The sequence below is a fragment of the Lytechinus variegatus genome, chromosome 13 (genome assembly GCF_018143015.1).
Source record: "Lytechinus variegatus isolate NC3 chromosome 13, Lvar_3.0, whole genome shotgun sequence".
Lineage (NCBI taxonomy): Eukaryota > Metazoa > Echinodermata > Echinoidea > Temnopleuroida > Toxopneustidae > Lytechinus > Lytechinus variegatus.
In genome coordinates this window covers 9,472,913-9,500,592 of record NC_054752.1, presented here as the reverse complement: position 1 = coordinate 9,500,592, position 27,680 = coordinate 9,472,913, and the positions used below count along the sequence as shown (strand labels likewise).

General features: G+C 38.1%; 1 protein-coding gene across 1 annotated transcript; it reads left to right on the top strand.

Annotated features, from left to right (window-relative positions):
- Positions 1 to 216: 216 nt before the first annotated feature.
- Positions 217 to 27,680, top strand: LOC121426632 (SWI/SNF-related matrix-associated actin-dependent regulator of chromatin subfamily D member 1-like). The gene is made up of 7 exons (XM_041622995.1): positions 217 to 243; positions 564 to 665; positions 5,154 to 5,315; positions 9,222 to 9,374; positions 24,642 to 24,722; positions 25,830 to 25,952; positions 26,506 to 27,680. Exons 1-7 carry the CDS (start codon positions 217 to 219, stop codon positions 26,659 to 26,661), a joined length of 804 nt encoding a protein of 267 aa, XP_041478929.1. The 3' UTR covers positions 26,662 to 27,680.

Sequence of the window (27,680 nt, the reverse complement as noted above, 5' to 3'; positions counted from 1 at the left end):
TTGATTCAAGTGGCCATGGGGTCATATGGCCTGTATTCGGAAGTCGGCTTAACTTAAACTCTGGGGCCCGTAACACAAAGCTTAGCAATGATCGTAGAGCATTTTCCTGTGATTTATTCCATCGACAACAAGGTACAATCAATCGCAAAAATCAAGCGTACAATCAATCGCTAACGTTTGTGTTACGGAACCCCGCTATGAAATTTTGGTTTAACTATGGCTAGCCAACTGCAGCAGATGTCTGTAACAATGCAAGTTCAAATTTTCAGCTCATTTGACTCTCAAATCATTCACCACTGACTGAGAATAATTGCTGAAATAATTCTCTCCATCATTAAAACATGAGGAAAGAGCCAAGTAAAGATGGGAAACATAGTGCAATTTTGATACTTTTGGCTTGCCATAAAGTTACCACAGAGTTAGACCATGACTTTAGTCAAAGCAGACTCAAGAACACAGGCCATATTACTCAGTTTTTGTTTTAAGCACTAAATGATTACTGATATAATTAAGATTCTTTTCTATTATTATTATAATCCTTTTCCGTCTTTTTCTCTTTTTAGTGGCACCGTACGAATGCTACCACAGAGACTGATGGATTCCAAGTCAAGCGTCCTGGAAACGAAAATGTGAAATGTACCCTACTCCTCCTCCTTGACCATCAGGTAGGTTTCCATGGCAACATTTGGCAGGTGGAGGTTTCAATCAGAGATCTGATAGAAATCTGAATTTTTCAATAATATCCTTGAAAGTTACATGAAAAAAATTATCAATTATAATAGGTCCATTTGTGTACAGCAGTTACCATATGCATCTAATTTACTGTGCTTGTATCATGTTATAACTTCTGCTGGAGCTGCCTCATTCAGAGATCATGGAGGAATAAGAAGTTTAAAGTAATATCCTTGAAAGTTATACCAAAAAAATATACTATCGTGAATATTGGTCCATTTGTATAGGGAGTTATACATGTATGCACATATACTTTACTGCATTTGATACTTGGTATGATATTATTACCTTAGCTGGAGCTGCCATATAGCCACTAAAGCATGCAGGGAATGAACCTGCTTGGGACCATTCCACCTCACCTGGGTTGAGTGTGGCCAATAAAGATAGGTTTCTTGCTGAAGGAAATGAGTGCTTGAAGTATGGCCTAGACCCACAACCCTCTAATCAGAACACAATAACAAAGTTGTGGATTTTGTCAGTGAAAATTCATTTGATTTAGGTGCTCACAAGAACATTTGTTGTACAATTAATTAAAAGTTCATAGAAAAATTAGGATAACAAACATTTGGATTGAAGGAGTGAAAGTTAATTTGGTGTAGGTGCTCATGGGGGAATTTGTTTCAATTCAGTTGTATTGTCCATCAAATATAAATTCATATGTCAACATGGAAGAAGGGTACAAAAATAGACAAGCATTACTAAAATACATAAAAATGGGAAAGCGCAGTTTGGTGATTGATGATTGAATTCATTGTTGATGTTTTTTTAATTACGGAATGCGGTGTATTTTCAAGTAACTTTTATCAAATCACATGTCAGATAAATTGAGACTAAAAACACTTTGTGAATTCATATATGGTTCTCATCCAATCCATATTAACATGAGGGCTTAGAAATGAATCTAGCCGTTTGCTCTTAATTCAATTCCTCAAGATACTCAAACCCTCTTATTTATCGTGCTTATTCATATTTAAGGGTAGGATTATCAGCATAGCATAAACTGCATTTATTTCAAGGATTTCTCATATCTTGCGTTCTGACCGACTCAAATTTCGAGAATACCAGTCATTCTCTGATTGGGAAATTCAAAATTTACGCTGATCTCCCCACTGATCATAAAATCATGAGTTATTATTTTTTACAAGTGTGAAATTTGAAGTTACTGGAAATTTTTCTAAGAGAAAAAAACCCTTCTAAATGGTAGGTACTCATCAAAATTACGAGACATTTTGTCACTTTGAAATGATTGATGAGAACTTCTTCATCCGAGCAAGTACACTGGGTCAGGCAAAAAAATATTATTATTTTTTTTTTTTTGGGGGGGGGTATTTTTTCTCAACTTACTGCCTCAATCTTCTACATATAATAATTCAAATTCACATTGGAGTGAATGGTAATTTTACAGGGTTCTATTGTATTTTCAAGGCCTCTATTCTATGCAAGTATCCTTTCCTTTGCCTAAGGCCCCCCTACTTTGGCAACAAGTTCACTACTCTCCATTCTAGAAATCTGCTTCTCTTTAGAAACACAAATTATCTGGTTCTTCTCTAGCCCGGAGACTGCAAGCAAAGGCTTTTTAAAGACACTCGATATTCTTGACTAAATCCCCACATGGATTATCCAAGATAACTTTCATTTATGTCAGATCCTGTGGCGGGATTGGAAAGTGGTGGTTAGCTAGGCCATCGCCTCGCGAGGGATAAGCAGGGGCGATAATTATTGCATTGCTTTTAACAACGATTCATGGTTACGATTCCTCGCGTGAAATGTGAACGGTGGTGACCGCGAGTTACCCCGCCTGGAAATCTCTCGTCCGCGTTTGCGGTATTTGTGGGGGGAATATTCTCGTCATGTCCCAGCGACAAACATATCTCATTAGCGATTCATGAATTCTTTTTGTTTCTCGTTCGGGTAGGTGTGGGGGGATTAGAGAAGGAAATGGAACCTCCCCGGGAGGTAATATGCGGTGGATTCGGCTCGATTGGAGAACTTAATGCGGTTTTCGATTTCATTTGGTTTCTTGAATGAAGGGATCTCAAAGAATATTCATGAGCACAGTTATGAATGAACATTTGAAACACAAATTTTTTGCAGGTCATTGGAATTCAAATAAAAATTCATCCAAACTCAACATATTCCTTGCAACCTAATCTTGTGTTGGTTCATCTACCAAACTGGAGTGTTGGACTGAATGTGGGACGTAGATGAACCATGGCTTCATTCTTAAAGTTTTTTATCTAATTTCCATCTTAATTCTCTATTTCTTCTTTTTCTTTGTCTGTTTCCCAGTCCATTTATCACTTATGTTTTAATCACTTGTTTTTTCCCCTATAGACAACTTCCGGACCTGACGTGGATAAGTAATGTAAATGGGGGGTCAAAGATGGTCAAACGTCTTCTTTTATGGAAAACAATTGTTTTAGGCAAGAATCTAATGCTATAATGCATCTTGCCATTCACCGTGAGCCAGAAGGGCTGTAGGCAAAGCCAGGAAATCAAACTAAATGCCACTCACTTCTTGCAAACTCAAATATTATCACTCCAGAGGGGACAATAAATTGACACTACTCTTTAGGAATATAATACTGAGCTTGTGGGAGAAATTGCCTCTCCCTTAATTTTCTGATCCCCCACTCTTAAAAAGTTCTTTCTTAGCCCCTCAGCCGCCTGCCCGTATCATCTGGCTCTCCTAAGGACTTTTTTTGTATTTGATGAAATTTTGCGTGAGGTTTTTAGTTACCCTAGATTTCCTGGTTCTAGCTGTATTGATTGCTGATGACAGGTTTTAGACAAAGGAAAATAATGAATATAGGTGTTGTCCTTATCAACATATATATGTATCAAAGTGGATAGCATAAGTTAGGTCATTGACCTCCTTCACTTAAAACAGTTGTAAGAAGTTAGGTTGGGCATCTTGGGCATCTTGCTCGACAGTTCTTTTGAGGTTAAGTGGTTCCTGCTCTTGCCTTTAAATCATAGGGTCGTTGGTTCAAATCCCAGCCACAGGGTTATTTTTTCAGCAAGAAATTGTTCCATATTTTGCTGCACTCATCCCAGGTGAGGTAAATGGGTACTGGCAGGAAGCTATTCCTCAAAGTCATGTGCACCCAGCTTAGCCAGGGATCAATATAGGAGCACCTAGCTTGAGCACCTATACAATGTACCTAAAAAGCTGAATATATGTGTACAATATGGATGTTCTATATCATTATTACATTACAGTTATGAAGTGTTGTTATTTATGTGATCATTTTATGTAAACTTTTTATAAGCAGCCCGTCCATTTAAAGAAACCCATTCCGGTACATAGAATGTTTTGTTGATGATAGTTCATGTGTCATCTTATTAATGTCATAGGGCCTAACTCCCCACAAGAGATCAACAAACTTAACAAAACAAATTATCTAGTATAAGAAATTAACTGATTTTTTTCCATCCATTTTCAAGTCAAATGACTTTAAAGGATCAGCTGTGGTAAATGGTACCTCTTAAAATTTATTGTTCAATGATAATTGTAATAATTATCATATCCACAAGTGAATCTATGAAAGTTGAACGTTCTTCACAAGGTTTCTTTTCATTGAATGTTAAGGTTTGTTATTTTATTTTTAAATTTTTAACTTTCTATGATGAATTTTATTAAATAGTATACTGATGTCAAACTGGCAATTAAAAGGATCTTAAAAACTAATGACAGACAAGGGCGGAAATCTGTCCCCAAAGGTAGGGGGACCAGGGGCTGAAAAATTTGACAGGCAAAAAAAAAATAATGAAAAATAAAAAGGTAATCACCCCAAAAGTAACTTCATCTCATCCAAAATACATGTACATGTTTTATTTCGATTTTGAATGATGTATTTCTTTCCACCAAAAATAGTAGGGGGAACATTTTTGGGTGGGGGGGTCGCGTCCCCTGGGATTTCCGCCCATGATGACAGAGGTGACATTAGAATTTAAACAGAATCGGAAAAAGTAAGAGAAATCAGGCCTTGATGTGAGAGTGATTGTAAAATCAATTGAAGTGTATTTTCCTGCTATTACCATTTCTCTTGGTGGGAATGTTCTTCAAGAAGATAGAGATTTTGTTCAAATTCCTTGCTTTTGGGCATTCCATAAAATAGTCAATCTTTTGGTACGACCCCCATTTGTCTCAAGTTATACTTCATTTCATAAACTGACCAAGTAATGGTCATTTGAGAGCATGACAGACTGTCAAAAGAACAAGAAATCAGAGACAGAAAATATAGGGGCTCGGACGTACATATTTCACGGATTTGCCCTTTTGATTTCATCTTTACTAGCATCCCCAATACAAGCTTAATCTCTGTCTCCTCGACTGCTCTTGGTTTAAATATTCTTCAAGTTTACATGTATGCAAATGTAGCGATTTTGCTCAATTTTTTAAAATCTGCTCTCTCCAGCCTCCGCAGTACAAGCTTGATCCCCGTCTGGCCCGGCTGCTCGGCGTCCACACCCAGACCCGTCCCGTTATCATCAATGCCCTGTGGCAGTACATCAAGTCGCACAAGCTCCAGGATCAACACGAGAGGGAGTATATCAACAATGACGCTTATTTCCAGCAGGTGAGAGTGACTAGTGTGTCATGGACACCGTTCTCACTACCTTCCTTAAACTAGTTTACTGGAAACTAGTTTAGTGGAAACTGGTTTTAATGCGTAGTGAGAACGGTCGAAGCGGTCTTGGAAGCGATCTTCCAAACCAGTTTGGAAAACCACCTCGCGGTGTAGTTTTCAAGATCGCTTTGCCTCGTTATACTGGGTTTAGGCATAAGTGAGGACACGACCGTTCTTCGAGAAGCGATCTTCGCACATTTTGAGCGCGCTACTCCACACGACAGGTGTAGAATGCCTACGCTGCGGTTTCGCGCGATATTTGTCACCCCACTGAGAGCGTTTCCATAGCAACAAGATCGCTTTATGTGAAGCTATTTTGAAAACTACTTTCATGTGATCAAGTGGGAACGCTAGCAAAGCGATCTTCCAAACTGGTTTCCTGAACCGGTTTCCGGTAAAGTAGTTTTAGAAAGTGTAATGAGAACGATGTCATGGTCAGTTTGAAGTTTTTTTTAGCAGTTTTTGTAGGCTCACTCTTGATTTCTGTTCAAATTAAGAGTTCGACTCTTAATAAAACTTCTTTTCCGAATCTGGTTCATTATCCACCACAAACTTAGAGCATCTTTAAACACAATGTTTCAGGATGAATATTACTACAAGTAATATATTTATCATCCTCAAATATTTTAAACTAAGTTAGTAGGGTTCAATATATATATCACCAGCAGATCAGGGGGGTGACAGGCAGCCCATCCCCCCCCTTGAGAAACAAAATTAAAATTTGTAATGTAAAAATGCTGTTAAAACAGAAGTGTGCCCCCCCCCTTTGAAAGTGAAACCTTTTTTTCCCTTAATTTTTCCTTGGAAAAATGTGCCCCCCCCCCTTGGAAAATCCTGGATCCACCCCTTGTATGTATATAAAGATAAAAATAAAAACTTTATTGGCAATGAAAGCATTATCTTCAGCATTATTTTGTTACCTTACAGAAGGCAATACATGAAACTTTAAGATATATATACATAGCAGCTTAAAAATCCTTTTATGGCAAGGAGCCTCATAAATACCTAAAAGAGTGACTTTTTAGTCTGTGGTGAAAAGAAAATTAGTCAACATCAAGTGGTTTGCTTACTTATCTTTAACTATTAACAGCCATGAAATAAACCCTCAGGCATAGAACATATCGGAAAATCTGGCAGATATTCCATTTGATTTGAGGAATTAAAGAGTAATAACATGATTTTGAAAATCTTGGAATATGAAACAAGAACGTTTTTTTCACTTTTTATTTGTCATTTTTCCAGTTCTTTGAGACTCTCACGATTATCTTGTTCATGTGTACATTGTTCGAAAGAAGGGTGGAAATTTCTCCCCAAAGGTAGGGGGGGGACAAAAAAAATGGTTATCACCCCAAATGTCGGGTCATTTCAGCCAAACTGAATTTTAAGTTAATAAGTTTAAAGAGTTAAACATTGTTTGATATATGTTTAAAGAGTTAAACATTGTTTGATGTAGGGTTTAAAGAGTAAAACATCATTTTATATAGGGTTAAACATTGTGATACAGGGTTAAACAAGTGTTAAACACTGTCTAATATCGGGATAATGGAGTAAACCTTATTAGGCCAAAAGAGTTACACATCGCTTTGATATCGGGTACAATGATTTAAACCATGTTTGATGTTGGGATAATATAGTAAACTTTCTTCAGGTCGAAAGAGTTAAACATCGCATGATATCGGGTTAAACAAGTAAAACCATGCTTGATATAGACACAGGGAGGATGTTGTTTGTCATTCCTCATCTTCCAATCTAAACTGTGTGACTCACGCCATCGTGGGCTTTCCTTGTCCTCATTTCCAAGAGAGGGAGAGGGGCGGTAGGCAGGATAGGGAGCAAGGATATCGTGTCCAGTTAGGGGGTCGGCTGGCGCTCGCCCGTCTGCACACGGTCGTAAAAGTCACTGCCAATCTGCGGCGACCCGTCGGGTGGCGGAGCCGCTGGGATCCATCCGTGTCGTGTTCCATAGCTCATGTTGACGTAACGAGTCCAGCCCTCTGTCTCCCCCGCACTCTATCCACTAATCATACCTCGGTGGTGAATGTTCGTGGCTCAAGAGAAAGTTTGATGTAGTGTAATGTTGCAACCCTTGTGATGCTTTTTTTGTTCAAAAAAAAAAAAAAATTGTCCGCATTTCCATCGTGTGTAATTCTTAGTCACTTATTTTCTTCTTTCTTTCTCTAAAAATATCTCTTTGGGGATAAATCTTCATGGTTTAAAAGTAACTGTTGCCCAGCTGTTGCCATGTTGGCCACAAAAGTATGAAAAAAAAATGATATTGTAGCAATATTTATTCTGAAATTGTTTATTTCTAAATCTCTTAGGATATGTTGCCAAATAAACAATTTCCATGGGAACTTTCACATAATATAACACAGATATATATAGGAAACGGTTAAACCAGTTTAGACCAGTTGATTTCTCATCATTTCTAGTGATGAAAGGTAAATGTAAGAAATGTGTGATAAAAGTGATGGTTTGTAGAGCTAATGTGCTTATTTTTTTGTCTTTTCTTCTTTTGCAAGTGTAAAATATTTGGCTCAAGTTTCTTTAGCCAAAGTGAAAGAATTGTTACTGGTTGTATTTACTTGTATTTGAATCATTAAAAACCTAAGCATAACATAAAATCTTTATTTGAAATAGAGAAAGTAAAGTTTAGAAAATAGTCTTGGCATATTTGTCATGGAGTAGCCAAATAAATTGTAACATTAAACTAATATGCATTGTTTGAATGAATTGTTTTGCAAGAAACATCAAGATCCCGGAAAGTTTCCGTTTAATGTAGGTAATTATAAATTAGATTAATTAAGGTTTGAAACATAGACTAATCATCTGATGAGTTTGTCTTTATGTTGTGGTTTGTTGGATAAACTTTGCCCAATTCGTCTAAATTTTGGTGGGTTTAAGTAGAATGTTAAAGATAATAGCAGATATCCTGTTCCTTGGGATTCATCCTTTTACCCAATCAAGTGGGACATATACTTCCTGACCCAGGAAATCATTTATTCGAACTTTACTTTTTTCCTCCAATTAACTGCATATTTCAACGTAGACACACCTATTCTTAAGAGAGATCATTGTTAATGCAGTATTAGTGACATATTAACTACATAAAGAATCAATTTACATTGCTTGGTTAGAAATAATGAAACGTGAAAGTTTGGATTAGTATGTAATTATGTTATAATTGTTCCACATATGGAAATGGTTTGAGGAGAATATCAAACTGAAGCAATCAATTAAACTATTTCCTCTGTTACAAAATATGTCTTTCTGACAGTACTTTGATTTTCATAGACAGAAGTTTCCAAGAATGATGTCCTAGATTATGTTTATTTGGGATCTTATCTTTGCCAATCAGGGTATACATGATCAGATATTATTTTGGAAGTATTGATGTAAAAGAAATTTCTCAATGTGTTTTTCATATTTTTCCTGAAAGGTGTTAGGTACTGTACATCAAAGCTTCTATTTGGTAATCTTACTAGAACACTTCTATTAAAATAATTGGCGTAGTCAGATTTCTAGGAATTTCGTCAAAACCTTTCAGTTTATATTTCTCTAGATTTATATATGTATATTTTTAAATTTACCTACATGTAAGACCCTTTTTTTCCCTCTACCAATGTCTGTCTGTCTGTATGCCTGTCTGTCTGTCTCTCTCTATCTCTCTCTCTCTGACTGTATCTGTCTCCCTATCTCCACCCCCCCTCTCCATCTCCTGTCTTGACAACCTCCCTCCTGCTTATCCGATGTCTCTCTCCCTCTCTTATACCTCCTCCCTCTCACCTTCTCTCTCCCACATGTATCTCTCTTTTCTTCTCTCTCACTTACTCTCCCTCTCACTCTCTCCTACAGATCTTTGAATGCCAGCGGATGAAGTTCTCTGAGATCCCTCATCATCTTCATCCTCTCCTCCACGCTCCTGACCCCATCGTCATCCACCACACCATCAACGTCGACAGCACCGATCAGAAGAAGACTGCTTGCTATGACATCGATGTCGAAGTGGTAAATGCACATCCTATAATGTTTGCTTATAGCAGATTTTTTATACACTCATCCTAGACGGGAAGTATTATGGTATCACACTTGGTGTCCATCCGTTAACTATTTCTTGTAAACGCGATATTTTTTTACTGAACTTAGGCTCATATAATTTGGTGTATATGATACTTGCATGGATCCCAGGAAGCCTACTGATTTTGAGGTCAAAGGTCAAGGTCACATTGACATGTTTTCATATTGCCCTTCTACAGTCCTTGTAAACGCGATAGCTTCAGTTTAACTTAATCTAGGCTCATGTAATTTAGTGTGAATGATACTAACATGATCCCAGGGGAGTGTTTCATCAACATTTTCGTCTGACAAGTTGTCAGCCCTGACAACTTTCCTTGATTATGATTGGCTGAGAGGCACTGTTACCATAGTAACTTTCGGATAAAACAGGACTTGTCGGATAAAACGTCTGACAAGTCCTTTCATGAAACGCTTCCCAGGAAGCCTATTGATTTTGAGGTCAAAAGGTCCAAGGCCAAGGTCACAGTGACATGTTTTCATCTTACCTTTCTTAAGTCCTTGTTAACGCGATAACTTTAGTTGAACTTAACCTGTATGATACTAGCATAGATTCCAGGTGGGTGTTTCATAAAGCTGTTCGTAAAGTTACGAGCGACTTTACGCACAACTGGAACATGTTCTTAGGTCATAACTCAATTACATAGGGATATCACATAGCACAAGAAAGGATCACCAGTCGTGCATAAAGTCATTTGTATCTTCCGAACAGCTTTATGAAACACCCACCTGCAATTCTATTAATTTTGAGATCATCAGGTCAGAGGTGAATTCGGCACCTTCCACTTTTCTTGCTTGACCATTAACTCCATTTTCTGCGTTACCGGCGGGCGTATTATGTGCTTGCTTTATCGACACTCTTGTTCATGAAATAATATTTGGTATCATTCTTCAAAACAATGTGTTTTTTTAATATTGGTATTGTATTAAAAGGAATCCTCAGGGCCCCGTCTTACAAAGAGTTATGATTGATCCGATCGAACATAACTTTGGAAAGCCAGCAACGTCAACATACCAAATACACGTTTGTTCAAAATATTTTATAGATATGATGTATATTCACTCATTCATAGATTTCTTGGAAATTCAGTGTGCTTCTCTTTGTTGTTAACAAACGACATCACAATTATGCATGTATATGATTGTTCCTTGGATTTTGATGTACCAAAACCCTTGTTTTGCAAAATAGGGCCTATGACACGGACCCAGATTTGGATAATCTTGACATGTTTCACGCGACCTCTACATGGAAGAAACAGGTCATCTCTCTGGGAGGAACCACAGACCCCGGGCTTGAGATGTCATTTGAGTGTTTAGAATCTCCCTGAAGAGCAAACAATGAAAGTTGATATCATAACCATCAAAAACTATGACAGAGGTGTGATAACCTGTTTATACTATCTGTTATTCCATACGCCTCATTAGGTAATGATACGCTCTTATGCTTTTCACACCGTACTTCTTTTCCTTAACCCCGGGAAATTGGTGGTCCTAAGGGGGGGTCTTAGCCCCACCAATTTTCCGGGGGTTACGCTTAGCCCACTTCGTTTTCACACTACGTTTTAGCAAAGTGGGCTAGCGCGGTAAATAGTACGGTACTATCTGGCCCTGCAAAAAAGCTGGGTTAGCCGGCTTATTGTGGTGCTAGCACCACAATTGCGGTGCTAAGAGATGCAGTGTGAAAACGAAACAGGGCTAAGGAAAGTGGGGCTAAGCATTAGCCAATCACAGAAGTCGAATTGCACGTTAATCACGCTCTGTATGGTAAAATCATCAATATTCAAGAGCTGAGGGATAGTCCGGGGTTAAGGCATTAACCCAGACTGAGCATATAGTATGGGGTTAAGAAAGACAGTGTGAATCGAAAAAAAGATAGTATGGGGTTAAGGAAATGCAGTGTGAAAAGCATATAAGTAACTCAAGTCCTGTCCAGTATATGATATAGACCCTTTAGGCTGTGTTCCAGTCAATATGACCTTGATATTTTTTTATGGAATCAGAAAAAAAATGAATGACTAATGGCTTTAAGGGACAAAAGTTTATTGAGAGTAGAGGTGAAGTAAGAGATTTGAAAAAAATATTATGAGCCATGGAACTTGAAATTTTTAAAGAAATGTGTCAAGATTCTGTGTATTTGGGTCAAGGGAGACTTGTCGCTTTCTCTCGACCCCCTTTCTTGCGCTCATGTGCCAAACACATGTGACCCCCTCCTTCCGTCAAAATGCAGAGGGGTTTAACAGGCGACTTGGTGAGTCAGTTAAGGTCACATGTATTGCCGGGCTCTCGTTGTTTTGTTTATCAAATGAGAATGTTCGCGCTACTACTATTTCCCCCTTTTCAATATTTATTTGTCATATCCTGTATGACTTTTGAAATCAATTCCATGATGTTGGACGACATTCCACGTGGTCATTTCCTGCCAGTGTCGGTTTTTAAAACATGACAGATCGACTTTTGAGGTCATTAATTACGATCGCAGACTGCTTTCATATTTCTGTCCGTTTCCGACGCAGCTCCTGTCACCTTGTCAGCATACAATTTGATTTCTTATTTAGAATCGTTTGAATGTGCTATTCATTACATGACATCATGGTGTCTTCAATGATACACATTAAAAAAATAACAGAAAACAGAAAATTATATCATAAATTTAATCTAAATGGCCTGTATCCTGAACTATGGTTTGATTTAACTATTGTCTGATGCTGTACTCTAACTATGGATAGACAATTGTTGCACCAATCTCTAAGAATAGAACTTTATTTGTCAGTATATTAAATTGCTCATTCATGATTGTCTTGGAACGATGCCTAAAACAGTTTTAAAGCATGGTGAAAAAATATAGTTAACTTAAAAAGCATACCCTGGATGTAAACAAAATTTTGCGTGGGGGGGGGACTTCCTATAATTTTATAACAAAGACGCACACTGAATTTTCAAGAAAGCAATGAATGGATGATTATACATCAAATCTGGAATATACTTTGAACAAACATGCATTTTAGATGTTGACATTGTTGGCTTTCCATAGTTGTTGTCGATCGGATCAACCGTAACTCTTTGTATGGTGGGGCCCAGTTCTTTAAATCATTTTAAAAAGAAAAAAATTCTTTTTTATTGGCTGTCTAAAGTGAGAAGGCCATGTATTTACATGGTAGGGTAGGGGTGTCATATTAGCAATTCGTCTCGGAATAGATTACTTCTAGATAGGTGGCGCTATATTAAATATATAATGATAGAGAAGAAGGCCATTGTCACAAAGATGACAGAGGTTAAGTTTGATGGACTCATGTGTCTCTCCCTCAATAGGCCCTATTTACAACTAAGCCCCGCATTCCGGCATCTCACATGCACATTTTTATCCTAAATCCTCTCGCATCTGGAGCGACTTGATAAAAATCCCCTCACCGTGGCCAAACCCTTCCTGACAGGACCCACCTTCAATGATGCTTTTCACACGTTTTTCCTTGCGACACCCCTGAAGTGCGATTTTAGCTGGATTTCCTCCGGTGCCTACTGCAAAAGTGCAAGAAGATTCTTTCCCCTCCCCTTAGGGGTTGTAAAGCAAACTCTCTCGCCACACCTAGTCAATAGACACTCTTCTGGGTTTTGCTTAGGCAAAAAAAAAAAAAAAAAATTCCGGGGCTGCATTTTCAAGGGCTCTTCTGAGCATTGCAGGGGCAAAATCATCCCGAGCCCCCATGTACATTTTTGCTGCTTTGACACCCCCCCATCTCCCATTTGTATTCTATTGGATTTACTTCATTTTAAAAGTTTCTCTTTAACTGGATCTTATTTTACTGGACATGCAAGTTGTTTTCTTAGAATACTTGAGAGCTAACTGTTTTCAATTGTTAGTGTATTTACATTTCCAAATAATAAATAACAGTGTAATGACTAAAATATTTGAATCTCCCTCCCCTCACTTTTTTAGGGTCATCCTATTTTTTGTTACTATCATTCTTTCATATATATCTCCACTTTATTTAAACTAAAGTTAAAGTTATCAAATGATATTTCTATTTCTCCCTTTGACTGTAACCCTCTCTGCGTGGTTTTCTTTGTTTCTTTGACGGACTCCACTTTCCTTAATTTGTCTTGTCTTATTTAGTCTTTCTTTTCTATTAATCCTCTTTAATAATAATGATAGGCATTTGTATAGCGCCATCTATCAAGAAACAATCTATTCCTAGGCGCATTATTATTATTATTACCCCAGCCTTAGCTCGAGCTGCCTTTCTGGGCTTATGCATTATAGGAATTAATCCAGCCGGGTACCCATGCACCTCACCTGGGTCGAGTGCAGCACAGTTTGGATGAATTTCTTGCTGATGGAAAAAAACGCCATGGGTAGGATTCAAACCCACGACTCTCTGTTTGAAAGGCGAGTGCCAGAACCACTAGACCACAACGTGCCCACCCCTTACCCTTCTTCCTTCTCCCCCCCTCTCTCTCTCTCCTACACTCCTAATGTCATTGTATCCTCATCATTAGCACATTGACCACCATTACCTCTCATCCCTATAAGCTTAATACAGGAATGTCATTAGGAACTGTAGTTTCACAACAGTGGTCTAGTGGTTACGCTCTCGTCTTTCAATCTGAGGGACGGGGGTTCGATTCCTGGCCAAGGCGTGTTTTCCTTCAACAAGTAATTTACCCACATTGTGCTGCGTCAACCCAGGTGAGGTAAATGGGTACCGGCAAGAAGTAATTCCTTGAAAAACTGTGTGAGCACCAGAACCGGTAGACTAGCTTATCCAGGGTGATATAGGAGTGCCTTGAGCACCTAACTAGTTGGATACATGCGTTACATAAATCCTATATATTTTTGAAAATTCTATTCTTGTTACAAGCTATCATTAAAAGCTACTGATAATGTGCCAATTGTTTGGCCATTATTTGCCATAGATTCATATCATGAGTTGGTGTTTGCTGGTGATTTATGAAAAGGTTACCCATAGGGTATGGGTGTTAAAATTCTCACAAATATCAATTCCACTTTCTCTTGCTTAACCAATGCTGACATACATGTATCAATTGTTACAGCTATCGATGACAGAGAGGAAATGTTTAATCGGTGGCATGTGTAGGGGCGTAATGAACATCTTAATCAAATGGTTCCAAATTCAAGACATTGCTTTTAAATCATTACACTCAATCCCCTAAAGCCGACACACTCCCTCCCCAAATTAGAGGATAATGAAGTGAATTATGCAAACAAACATAGGGATTTGACGCTAATGCCCTGCTTAACATGGAGCGGCACGCGCGTGACTTTCAAACCAAGAAGAACGTTGGCTCCCTTTCCAAAAACAAAACAGGTGCCTGTGATGGGAGTTCAAGAGCGCCACATTTGTGCGGCTTTGGTTGGAATCCCTCGTCGTTGCCAAGCCAGGCGGAGTTAAACAGTTGCATCATATGGCGTGAATCAAGTTTTGACTCACTTTTGAGCACAATTCTGGCTTCTGGTCGCCCCGCGTCACTGGGATGGACCACCCACGAACTCGAAGGAAAAACAAAGATGGAATTAGGGCTGAGACAAAAAAGAGTGTTTAATAGATAAGTGGGTCAGGGCTTGGCGTGACTTCACCCATTTGATCGTGATGGGGTGTACATGTTGCCCTTGTGTGCAGGCTTTGAACTGAGGACCTTCCTGTTAACTAAACACTTTCAAATATCAGACAAAGGTATAGGTGCTATTGATTTACTTTTCATTAATGGAAGATCTGTTGCTTCGTTAGTGGTGTGTCTGTTCAACTTTTTGAATGGGAATTAATTGATAATTAATTGATAATTAATTGTAGTGATGTTTTTAATCCTTGTAATGCTTTTACACCAATTAACAGGGAATAGATAAGTGTGATTGTTAAATGTTCAAGGGGCAGAATTTTCCCCCAAAATGATGTGCTATTTCTTTTTAAAGTAAGTTTTAAAAAAAGTAAATTTACAAGTTTGTAAATCCAGTTCCTTCCTTCACTCTCTTAATCTCACTCTACCCCCCCCCCTCCCTCTCTCACTCTCACTCGCTCTCTCTCTCTCTCTGTCCTCCCCTTTCTCATTCTGAATTAACACACTTTCTTTCCACCCATTGACCCTTTTCTCCAAATATGTCAGAGCAGCTTTGTTCTGAAATCCTCACAGAGGTGTCTGGATGGGTTATAAAAGATGCGTTATAATTTTGGTTCAACTTTACTTTTTCAGTTTGGCTGTTCAATTGGGTTAGTCTAATTTGTTTCACTTGGCATCACCAACCTTCTCATCCTTTGCCAACTTTTTAGGGTTTAATTGCCTTTATGCTCAAGAAAAAGGGGAAATTTTCAAGAAAAGGAGTTCTCTTGAGAATATATATATGCGCCGAGAGAGAAATATATTCCCAAATTATCAGACGTCTTCTGTTTACATTATGAAACTAGTTTAGAAAGTATTATAAGCACTGGAGTTAAACATTTCTTCAAAGGAAGAAATGTGTCATGAATATACCTGCAGAGTTGCAGTAAATACTGATTTCGTAAGGGATTTTTTGAATTCCGAGCATTTATACAATTTCTTTCCAAATCATTTGGCACCTTTTTTTTTTGTACATACTGACACCAAGCGCTAAATGCAATTGACCAATCAAGATCATTGTTGCCGGTACACTTTGTTCAAAATACTTACCAAGAACCAATCAGAGTGCTTCTTTCATGTTGCCAAGTCATCACAACCCTCTACATTTCAGGGCCCTGCTGCCCGGCCGTTGCAGAGGGAATTGCTTTTCCTTGTAATTAACTCCTGAATACGCACTTCCAATTGGTTGAAAATCAGTTAAGTTGCGATTGAGATTTAGAGTTGTTTGATTGCGAACTATTCTGCAGCAGGTCCCCTGGTGGTGTAGGTGACATACCATTTTCTCCGGTGACAATTGCTCCGGTCTTTATTTTGTCTAAGATGTACATGTAGGGTTAGGGTTTATGTGAAGCCCGGTGCACACTAAGCGATTCGTTGCGATCCGAGTGTCAAAGAAATTGCAATAACACTTGATATGAACATTCCTACCGATAAAATCTCAGCAATCAGAATTCAGAATTGTGATAGGACTACTGAAATCGCAATTCAGTCAAGTTCGAGCCTCCCTGTGGGCATAGAAGCAAAATCAATTCCAAATCGCAATGGCGTCATCATCGCCTGCGTCTTGAAGCCAATTTGGACTTCCGTCCAAACACAGTGCTTGCCACAAAGCAAAATTATGATTTTTATTACCCCTAACATTATGACGAACTTCAAATCAAATGATTTTGCTTCTTGGAAATGTCGCATTTAATGCAAAATGCGATTTATTTAAAAAATCGCATCGGATCGGATTGCATAGTATGCGCTGGGCTTTAGGTTTCGGGTTAGGTTGAGTGTTAAACCAAGGGTTGAGGTTGGTCATTCTGGAGCGATTGTTGCAGAAGCAAATGTCTTACAACCCCCTGGGGCCCGTTTCATAAAAGACTTGCAACTGTTGTAACTTTGCCATTATGGCAACTACCACGGTAACCTTGATTCTGATTGGTTGACGAGTCCTGTTACCATGGTAATGGTAGGATTGTATAGAGGAAGGATAGGTTATATAGGATGGATTACAGTTGGAGGATTCTGGAAAGGTGTGGGAGATGGGTGTGGGTGTATCATGAGGTCCAGGTTGAACTGATCATAGGGTTTGGTTAGGGACAAGCTTTCAGAGAGGATGGGGGGATTTGCAGGGGTCAATCAAGGTCATTGATCACAGATAGTCCAATTTTCTAGGCATCAAACAAGATAGGAACTTTAAAGGACAAGTCCACCATAACAAAAACTTGATTTGAATTAAAAGAGAAAAATTCAACAAGCATAACACTGAAAATTTCATCAAAATCGGATGTAAAATAAGAAAGTTATGGCATTTTAAAGTTTCGCTTCATTTCACAAAACAGTCATATGCACATCTCGGTCGGTATGAAAATGAGGAACTGATGACATCACTCACTATTTCTTTTGTATTTTATCATATGAAATATTTTTATTTTCTCGTCATTGTCATTTGAAATGAAGTTTCATTCCTCCCTGAACCAGTGGAATTCCATTATTTTAACATTTTGTGCTTCAGGCAAAGAGGTCCTAATCGTCAAATTCATAAAAATTGAAATTTTGTATAATTCAAACAATAAAAAACAAAAGAAATAGTGAGTGAGTGACATCATCGACTCTCTCATTTGGATGTAACTGGCTCGTTCATATAACTATTTTGTTAAAAATAAGCAAAACTTTGAAATGTCATAACTGTCTTATTTTACATCCGATTTTGAGTAAATTGCTTGTCTGATTTTTCTATATTGATTCAAATCAACATTTTCCTGAGGTGGACTTGACCTCTAAAAGATACTTCGGGGAGAAGTTTTTTTTATCTCCAACTTTGAGTTTTTGTTTTGTTATATTCATAGGTTTTGGTTTTATTCTTATATTTTAAGAAGTACAATGTGATATATTGTTAAACATTGATTACAAGCAATTGAATTTATCGGGATATACATTCAATTCATTTTGATAATGAGATGGAGGAAATAATATGCATTATTTACAAGGGCTTTTCATTGTTTTGCTTTGTAATAATAATAATAATAATTATAACTCCAAGCGTCCTATGGTGGTGCCCGCGCCAAGTCGATGGGAAAGTTCTTGTAATTTGCTATCTCACCGTGAGAATACCTGCGACTTTGGGAAAAATCTTGCCTTTTGAAAATTACCCACTCATTAGACAGCATTTTTCTTTTTGAGGATACTACCAGCAATTTTCGTTCACACCGGCAAAAATACTTGTTTTTCTCTGGTTGGAGTAGATCAGTATAAATTTTCAAATTAAAGAATATCGGCAGCGTATTCCATCTGAATTTGTCTGACATGTTACCTCAATTTCATTGGCTGAGAAGCACAGTTCCTATGGTAACTGTCGGATAAAGCAAACCTTTGACAGATGCTGTAACATCAGAGCCCCGTCTTACGAAGAATTACGATTGATCCAATCAATCGCAACTATGGAGACCCAGCGATGTCAACATCTAAAAGATATGTTTGTTCAAAATATTTTCGAGATATGATGTACATCCATACATTCATAGTTTTTCTTGAAAAGTCAGAGTGTTTCCTTTTGTTTACAAAGGAAATGGTGAAAATTTTCTGAAGAAAAATTTATGACGTCTTACAAATTGTTGCGATTGATGCGGTCAACCACAACTATGGAAAGCCACCAACGCCAACGTCTGAAATGCATGTTTGTTCAAAATGTTTTCTAGATATGATCTATACTTGTACATTTGTTGTTATTGTCCTGACAATTCAGTGTGCTCCTCCTTGTTTGCAAAGGAACATTGTGCAAGTTTTCCATAGGACAAATTATGACTGTGAAGGATTTCCATACAGTTGTGATTGATCAGATCAATCGCAACTCTTTGTAAGACAGGACCCTGGGTCCCATCTTACAAAGAGTTACGATTGATCCAATCGATCATAACTCTATGGAAATCCATCAGTGTCATAATTTTTCTACAGGAAATGTGCAAAATGTCCTTTGTAAACAAGGAGAGGACACCAAATTGTTGTGATATCAATGAATTTATGGATATACTGTACATTCATATCTAAATTTTTTTAAAACAAACATGCATTTTATATGATGACTTTGCTGGCTTTCCATAGTTGCGATTGATTGGATCAATCACAACTCTTTGTAAGGCTTGACCTTGGTCTGTAAGCACCTTCAGGTGACCCAGAGATACACCCCAAAGAGCGATGACAGGAGGGCATCACCACCAGAGACGCGATGATGGGCGGATGACACTCCGAGGCAATAATCCTTGCTCATCTCTAACCCTCTCACCCCGGCCGGCCCCGCCGCCTCCTCCAGATTTACCCAAAATGCAGAGAAAGAGCGTGGCCCAGATTAGCTAATCCCCGGGATTATCCCACCACGACATCAGATCCAGATGGTTTGGGCGAATGAAGTCCGTCTCTGTTGTGATGACTTTCTGAACGTCATTGTGTGTTCATCAAGGTCTAAGAGATTGCAGATGGGTAGGGATGAGGAGAAATTGGGCTTCTAGTGTCCTCTCAGTCCATGGAGAATATGGCATGCTCAAATAAGAGTGCTTTTGCTATGGAGATGTACCCATGTTTTTACATAGATGTGGAGTAAGGAGCATTTTTTGCTTCTTGCGTCACTAGTCTTTTACATAGATTAATAACAATGATAGGCATAGAGCACCATCTATCAGAAATAATCTATTCTGAGACGCATATTGTTATCATTCATTATTACTCCAGCTTTAGCTTCAGCTGCCTTTCAGCACTCAGTGCATTCAAGGTATCAATCCTGCCGGGTACCCATTCACCTCACGTCGGTTTAGTGCAGCACAATGTCGATAAATTACCTGCTGAAGGAAATTACGCCATGGCTGGGATTCGAACCCACGACCCTCTGTTTCAAAGTCAGAAGACTTATCCACTGAGCCACAACGCTCCACTTGGGTACCCATACACCTCACGTGGGTTGAGTGCAGCACAATGTGGGTACATTTCTTGCCAAAGGAACACATTGCCATGGCTGGGACTCAAACCCACATCCCTCTGATTGAGAGAAGAGAGTTGTAACCACTACACCAAGACGCCCCCACACAATTGCTCTTGTTGAAAATATGCAAATTATGTGCTTTTCACACTTCACTTTTTTTCCTTAACCCCAGGAAATTGGTGGGGCTAAGGGGGGGTCTTAGCCCACCAATTTCCCGTTCTTACTATACGTTAAACTAGTTTCCACTAAACTAGGTTCCACTAAACTAGTTCTAGGAGCATAGTGAGAACAGCCTCAAACTCCAATATATTCAAATTCCTCTTGGTTTACAAAGTCAAGTTACTGTGGGTGTTTAGAGATGTCATAATTTGTCCAACTATCTTGAGTTGAGCGGCAAGGAAAATAAACGGGCGCATGAAGTTGTCATGGGGGAAGATTAGGAGGAATGTGGTATGGGGGGAATCCTGTCTGTCAAATTTCTTAGAAAAGAGATAAAAGCCTGTCTCCTTTAACCAATGGTGGGCGGTTAGATACCCATCATATATGGTGCGAAAATAATCTAGATTATACGTGCACACGTCCACTCTGAGTTCATTCCTGTATACTAGTTCCCAGCTCTTCGTTTTGTGCATTCCCCTTGACACTAAAAATTACAAATAAATTTGGCATATTTCTGATATTCATAATTGGGTTTTTACGCTATAAATAAAACAAACTCACAAAACATGATCTGAGTTAATCCCTGTAGATGTACACTTTTCCAGCTATTATTTCTTGTAGTCTCCCTAAACTCTGTAATTACAACAAAAGTCGGCATGATTTTAATATCTTTAATTGTTTTTGTAGTGATACATCATTTGTGCTTCAGAATTAGATATTGTTTTATCCTTTAAACTTCAGATGATTAGTTTTGTATGGTACAAAGTGAAATATTCTCGAACCCTACAAAAAAAAGTCTAGAATGATAAACTGAGTAAGTAAATAAAATGAAATAAAATAATAATTCAAAGAATTTCACACAATTTGCCATCTCATCAGCAAAAATTATCTTCATCCAAACAGGTCAGGAGAAGAGCAAGAACTTTACCTTTCATGAAATTCCCCATTTAATTTGTTCAGTGTATTTATTTCTGCACATCTTCTGGAATATAGCTTTATTAGATATTCACACATCACAGCTGTTGATTTTTTTTCTTTATCAGAGTTACAATTTCTTCCATTATGCTTTGTCATTGTAAGATTATTCAAACAATTGGAAACATTCGAAATTGGAAATTTTATGATTTTATACAGATATAAATTAGATCTCTGTTATGTCAGTCTGATAGTTTGAAAACCACCTAAATGTTCGATGAGAAGTTTCTTGAGAAAAAGAGAGGTTTGTCGCTACTTTGCATGAACTTATCAATATTTGATGGTGTCCTTGAAAGGGAGATTATCCCTTTAAGAAGCTAAATTTCGAAAAATCCATTAAAATTACAAAATGGAAATTGAATAAATAGACACTCCGGATATGAAATCATCAATCTGGGTTTAGGAATGCTCCCAAAGTCTTTAAAAAGTGAAGAAAATGGAGGGATTTTGATTTATTGATGCGGTCTTCAGACCATGGAAAGTGTTTTGACAGTGTGTATATTAACCTTGAAGTTGTGCTCTTTAAGTGGACTAGTTTCACATGCCGATCACATGCCAGGTGCCATTGTTTGAATTTTAATAGGTTCTTTTGTTCCAATAACCTTCTTATTGCTCTATATTATTATCTGTACCTGTTATGTTTTTGTTTGTATTCAAAATCATTTTGATTGTAACGTTTTGTTTTACTTATTTCATTATTGTGGAGATCAGAGGTTGTAATATCAATAGATAGTGTTGTTCTAGTTTATTATTATCTAAAAAGAATTTAACTTTTTCTGCCAAGACATGGCAAGTCCATGATTGGGTTGTTTTAGATAGTCACATGCATCTTGCATGACACTTAAGTTGATCTGTAACTGTATTTTCTTCATTTTTTTTCTGGTGGATTCATCTCTCCTCTTCTAATTGTTGACTTTGAATTTAAAGATTTTACTTTTGAGTTTTTCTTTTCGTTAATTTCAACATTTCCTTTTATGTATTATAATATTTGTTTGAGTTAATTCCTTCCTGCTCATTTGCCAAGAAATATTGTAATATGATGATAGTACATGTATTGTTTATAGTGATGGTGATCGATAGTAGTGATCACAAGGATGATGATGATGATGGTGATGATAGTGATGATGATGATGATGATGCAGGATGCTACCCTGTCATTGGCGGCGGAAGCAAACAAATATTGGGGGTGTCTACCTGAAATTTTGGGATGGACACATGTAAAAAATTGGACAAGTGCCCCAAAAATTTTTGACAAGCAAAAAAAAAAAAAGAAAAGGTCATCAACCTAAATTTTAGGGGGGACAACTCACGTTTCAGGGGGTCCACGTGAATTTAGGGGGGACGCAGGGTAAAAAATTAACAAGCAAAAAAAAAAATTAAAAAAAAGGTTATCAAAAGAAATTTAGGGGGGGACCGTCCCCCCCACCTAAAATTTAGGGGGGGACACGTCCCCCCCCCGCTTCCGCCGCCTATGTACCCTGTTCATCTCAAGATAAGGTGTCTTTTCATCGTCGAGAGTATACCAATAGCTGTATTAATGCAATGTGTGGACAAAACCATTTTTGTATTCCGTAACAGGTCAGATCTTCTAATTAGAGGCATAACAGTAAGGAGATATTAAATTTTCCAGTAAAGTATATCACACAGCTTTTAAAAAAAAATTGTATGGTGTTTTCACTTAATGGGCATATGATGAGTTAATTAACAGCCATTTCATCTTCATACTTTAAAAAAATAGATCAGGATTAATACTGGAAAAGGGTTTACTGCATTATTATTGTTTTAATAGGAGATTCCAATAAAAATTAAATGTGGCGCTCTCCAAGTCGTGACTTTAAAGATTTTATTTGAAAATGTAAAGCACATGTGCACTCCATGTCGCCGGCAAGTGCCACCACGTGGGCTTCATTTGACGAGCTCTGTGCTTGCTTTACGAGTAACGTACCACACTCCAAATATACGTATATATCACCGATTAATTACTCGGTATGACAGTGTGTTTACATCCAGCGAAGACTTTAAAATGATGCTGCTCAATCTCTTGGTAATAACTCATAAAGAAGTAGGTTTAGGACCTGTTTTCGTTGTAAGCCTGTCTGGTATGTTTAGGTTATGGGAAGGTCTGTGAAGCAGGGAAGCTGGGGGTGATATGTGGGGCAGCAAGAAAGAAGGACTGACTGGAAGTGGGTCAATGGCTTCGGCTTGACGGATTCATTTATAAGAGTTGATTTAAAGACGGAATCCCAGATTGGCAGTAGCGCCAATTGCGTACTTTTGAAACTGTTATAGTCGAGTTTCGATAGATAAGGAAGGTCATTATCATATATAACTCATAGGTGTACTAGCTGTCTATTTATGGGTAACTGTCAGATAACGATTTGGTCTGACTGGTTTTGATTTGTTTGCACTTATTTTGATCAATATTTTGATGGATGATTTGAAACGACTTTGCCAATCAGGTATTTAATCAATGAAGGTCAGGAATTATGTTATGTTCACTTGGGCCCCATTTCCCTCTCCTCATCCTATTCGTCCTCTTCCTTCTCCACCTTCTCTTTCACCTCATTCTCTGTCTTATCTTTCTCCCTGTCTTCTTCCTATCGCCCTCATGTCCACCTATACTTCCTTCTCCTCCTTCCCCTTCTCTTTTTCATCAGCTTTTTTCCCTCCCCTTCCTTTTCCATCCTCTACACCTCCATCTTCACCTCATCATCTTTCTTTTTTATCCTCTTCATCTTTTTCATCTTCCTTTGTTTTCTCATCCTCTTCATCCTTCTCATCATCCCCATCATCAACTGTCCTCTTTTGCCTCATCCTCTTCTCCTCCTCCCCCTTCACATTGCCTTTCTCTAAATTAAAGGACTAGTCCACCCCAACAAAAACTTGATTTGAATAAAAAGAGAAAAATTCAACAAGCATAATACTGAAAATTTCATCTAAATCGGATGTGAAATAAGAAAGTTATGACATTTCAAAGTTTCGCTTATTTTTAACAAAATAGTTATATGAACGAGCCAGTTACATCCAAATGAGAGAGTCGATGACATCACTCACTATTTCTTTTGTATTTTATTATATGAAATATTTGTATTTTCTCGTCATTGTCATGTGAAATGAAGTTTCATTCCTCCCTGAACACGTGGAATTCCATTATTTTAACATTTTGTGCTTCAGGCAAGGAGGTCCTAATCGTCAAATTCGTAAAAAGTGAAATATTGTATAATTCAAACAATAAAAAAAAAAATAGTGAGTGAGTGACATCATGGACTCTCTCATTTGGATGTAACTGGCTCGTTCATATAACTATTTTGTTAAAAATAAGCGAAACTTTGAAATGTCATAACTTTCTTATTTTACATCCGATTTTGGTGAAATTTTCAGCATTGTGCTTGTCTGATTTTTCTCTATTGATTCAAATCAACATTTTTCTGTGGTGGACTTGACCTTTAAAATCAGATATTTAACATCCACTTTCCATTCTTTTTATGTCTCCCTTCCAGGATGACACACTGAAAGAGCAGATGAAATCTTTTCTCCTCTCCACCGCCAGTCAACAGGAGATTGCAGTCTTGGACAATAAGGTATGACAATTTCACTCATACCCCTTTCATAAACCTATCTTCCAATTAGCCGCCTAAGAGTAATGCGGATAATTAAATAAAAATTGCGTTCATAAACTCCGAAAATAATCCGCACTATTTTTATGAAAAAGGAGGATAATCATCATGGCAACCGCACACATCCCCTCCGATGCGGCTGCGTTGGAAAAGGGTGACCTTGTGACCGCTCCATGGCAATTATCCGCATTACTTTTGAAATGCGTTCACAAAGTCAAAATCTGATCCCGATGCTGCTATTATGCGGATAATTGCAGCATCAAAATAATGCGGACAACTCTGGTCCTCCTCCGATTTTACGACCAAATTATGCTGCTATTAGCCGCACAATTGGGTTTATGAAAGGGGTATTAGTCTCTGTCCTTCTTCAAAACTTTCCATGTTGAGGAATGAAATGAAACATATTGGCCTGTATTCTCAAAAGACGTTTCAATTGTACCATGGCACAAAACAATGGACTACGCAGATTTCTCGCATTGTTGTGCTTCAGTAGGAACCCTTTGCCAATTTGTAATTGGAAATTTCTGAAGTTACCCAATGAAATGACATATATTTGCATAAATATCTTTATAGTTTGTGATTTTGTTTCATGGTACGGTTGAAACCTGATTTGAGAATACAGGCCATTGAGGCATTTCAAGGACTTATCACTGTATGATCAAAATGACCTTCTCTGGTGTTGGTAAAATAAATCATTACAGCGTTCATGGTCTTGGAATTAAAATCTGGTCTGTATTTGGACACAAGAGGGCAGCAGAGCACTCAACTCAACAGAGTTGAACGAAGATGTTCTCTGCTGCCTCATATCAATCAATGTCTGAAGGATGTTATTTTTGGTATATATTCCTTCCAATTATTGATCATCTCTATTTCCAATAATCAGATTATGCTAACTATGCTAAATAAATACTTTGTCTTTCTTCCAAGAAAGAGGGGGGAGGGACTCACTTGACTTATTACTTGATACCTATTTGTAACTTTAAAGTTGCAAATAATGGGCTCCCAGATTTCCTTGAAGGGTTCACATTTAATTTGTAAATCTCCTGAAATCAAATTTCCTTTTAATTTCAGATTCATGAGACCGTGGAGACGATAAATCAGCTGAAAGTTCAACGTGAATTCATGTTAGGGTTCGCCAGGGATCCGCAGCAGTTCATCAGTGAATGGCTGGTATCACAAGTTAGAGATCTGAAGGTGGGTTACATTGATGATAATCGTTGGGATGTTTGGTGGACAGGAGGGGGGGGGAGTGCAAGTTGTGGTAGTGAATGGTGAATTATATTTGAAAATTATATGGCCCCTAAAATGTGTCTAATCCGGCTAGATCTGCGCCTGGTAGTGGTGGTGATGATGACGATTATGCTGGTGGAGGTGGTGGCAAATTGATGATGATGGTGATGAGGATGATGATGATGATGATGGTGGTGATGATGATGGTGGTTTTGGGGGTGGTGGTGATGATGATGATGATGATGATGGTGGTGGTGGTGGTGGTGGTGGTGGTGATGATGATGATGATGATGGTGGTGGTGGTGGTGGTGGTGGTGATGATGATGATGATGATGATGATAATGGTGGTTATGATGACCATCATCCTCACTATGATCGAAGAATAACAGTGATGTTGATAAAGACGTTTATAGTCTTCATCACGTTTGTGATAATTGTGGAAATGGTGAGGATGTTGGTATATTGTCTCATTCATTGCTCCTATGAAATGACTCTTAATCTTTCTTTCTCCATGCAGTGTATGACCGATGTTGTCAACAACCCTGAAGAGGAACGTCGAGTAGACTTCTACCACCAGCCGTGGGCTCAGGAGGCCGTCCGGCGATACTTCCAGAGCAAGGTCCAGCAACGGCGTGCGGAGCTGGAACAGGCTCTCGGTATACGTCACACCTGATCGCGAACATTCCTATTAAACTGAACATCTCTTAGACTCCTGCGATAATCAGAAAGTATCAAGTTGTCAAGGAGTGGGGTAGGGGAGGGGTAGAGGTATGGAGCAGGGATGGTTGTTGGGGGGTGGGGAGGATGTGCAGGGGGTGATTGCTGGAGAGGAAAGAATGTTAAGGGGGTAGGGATATAGGGTGGGGATGGGGGGGGAAGGGGATGGGAGGACAGGCTCAGGTAGAATTTCAGAGCCCCGTCTTACAAAGAGTTGCGATTGACCTGATCAACCACAACTATGGAAAGCCAGCAACATCAACAATTAAAATGGATGTTTGCTCAAAATGTTTCCTAGATATGCTATGAATTCATACAGTCATTGTTTTCTTAAATTTTGGTGTGCTCCCCTTTGTTCACAAAGGACATTGTGCAGATTTTATTTTGAAAAAATAATGACATCGATGGCTTTGCATACAGTTGAGGTTGATTGGATCGATCGTAAATCTTGTAAGATGGGCCACAGATATGGCTAAATAGCTGTCAACCTAAAATATTGTACCTTGACTCATTCAGAGTTTATTTCTTCTTTTCCATTAAAAGGAGCGTTCTTGATAAGAATCAAGCAGATGGTACCCGGCAAATCAAATGTCAGAGAAAAATCTGTGCATTACACTTTTTGAGTATGATTACTCTTTGCTGCCTGTTTAAGTTTATTGTGAATTTAAGTTTTTTATGCGTTTCTTTTTCTTTTGTTGTTTAGTTTCGACAGTGTAAATAGTAACCACATACGTGTACATGTAATTCTTCAGCTTCTGTTAATGTTTTTTTTTTGTAATTTTTGTTTAATTATTTTCCAATTCTAACTTAGTTTTGTTGACTTTGGCCAACTCTCCTCATGAGCAAAAGGTGTAATATCTATGCAGTTGTATAAATGTAAATTACATTCATGATTCACTCCAACACTAAGGAAACATTTCTCTTGTCATTGTTTTCATATCATTTACAAAGTAAATGTCCATCATTTTATAGTTG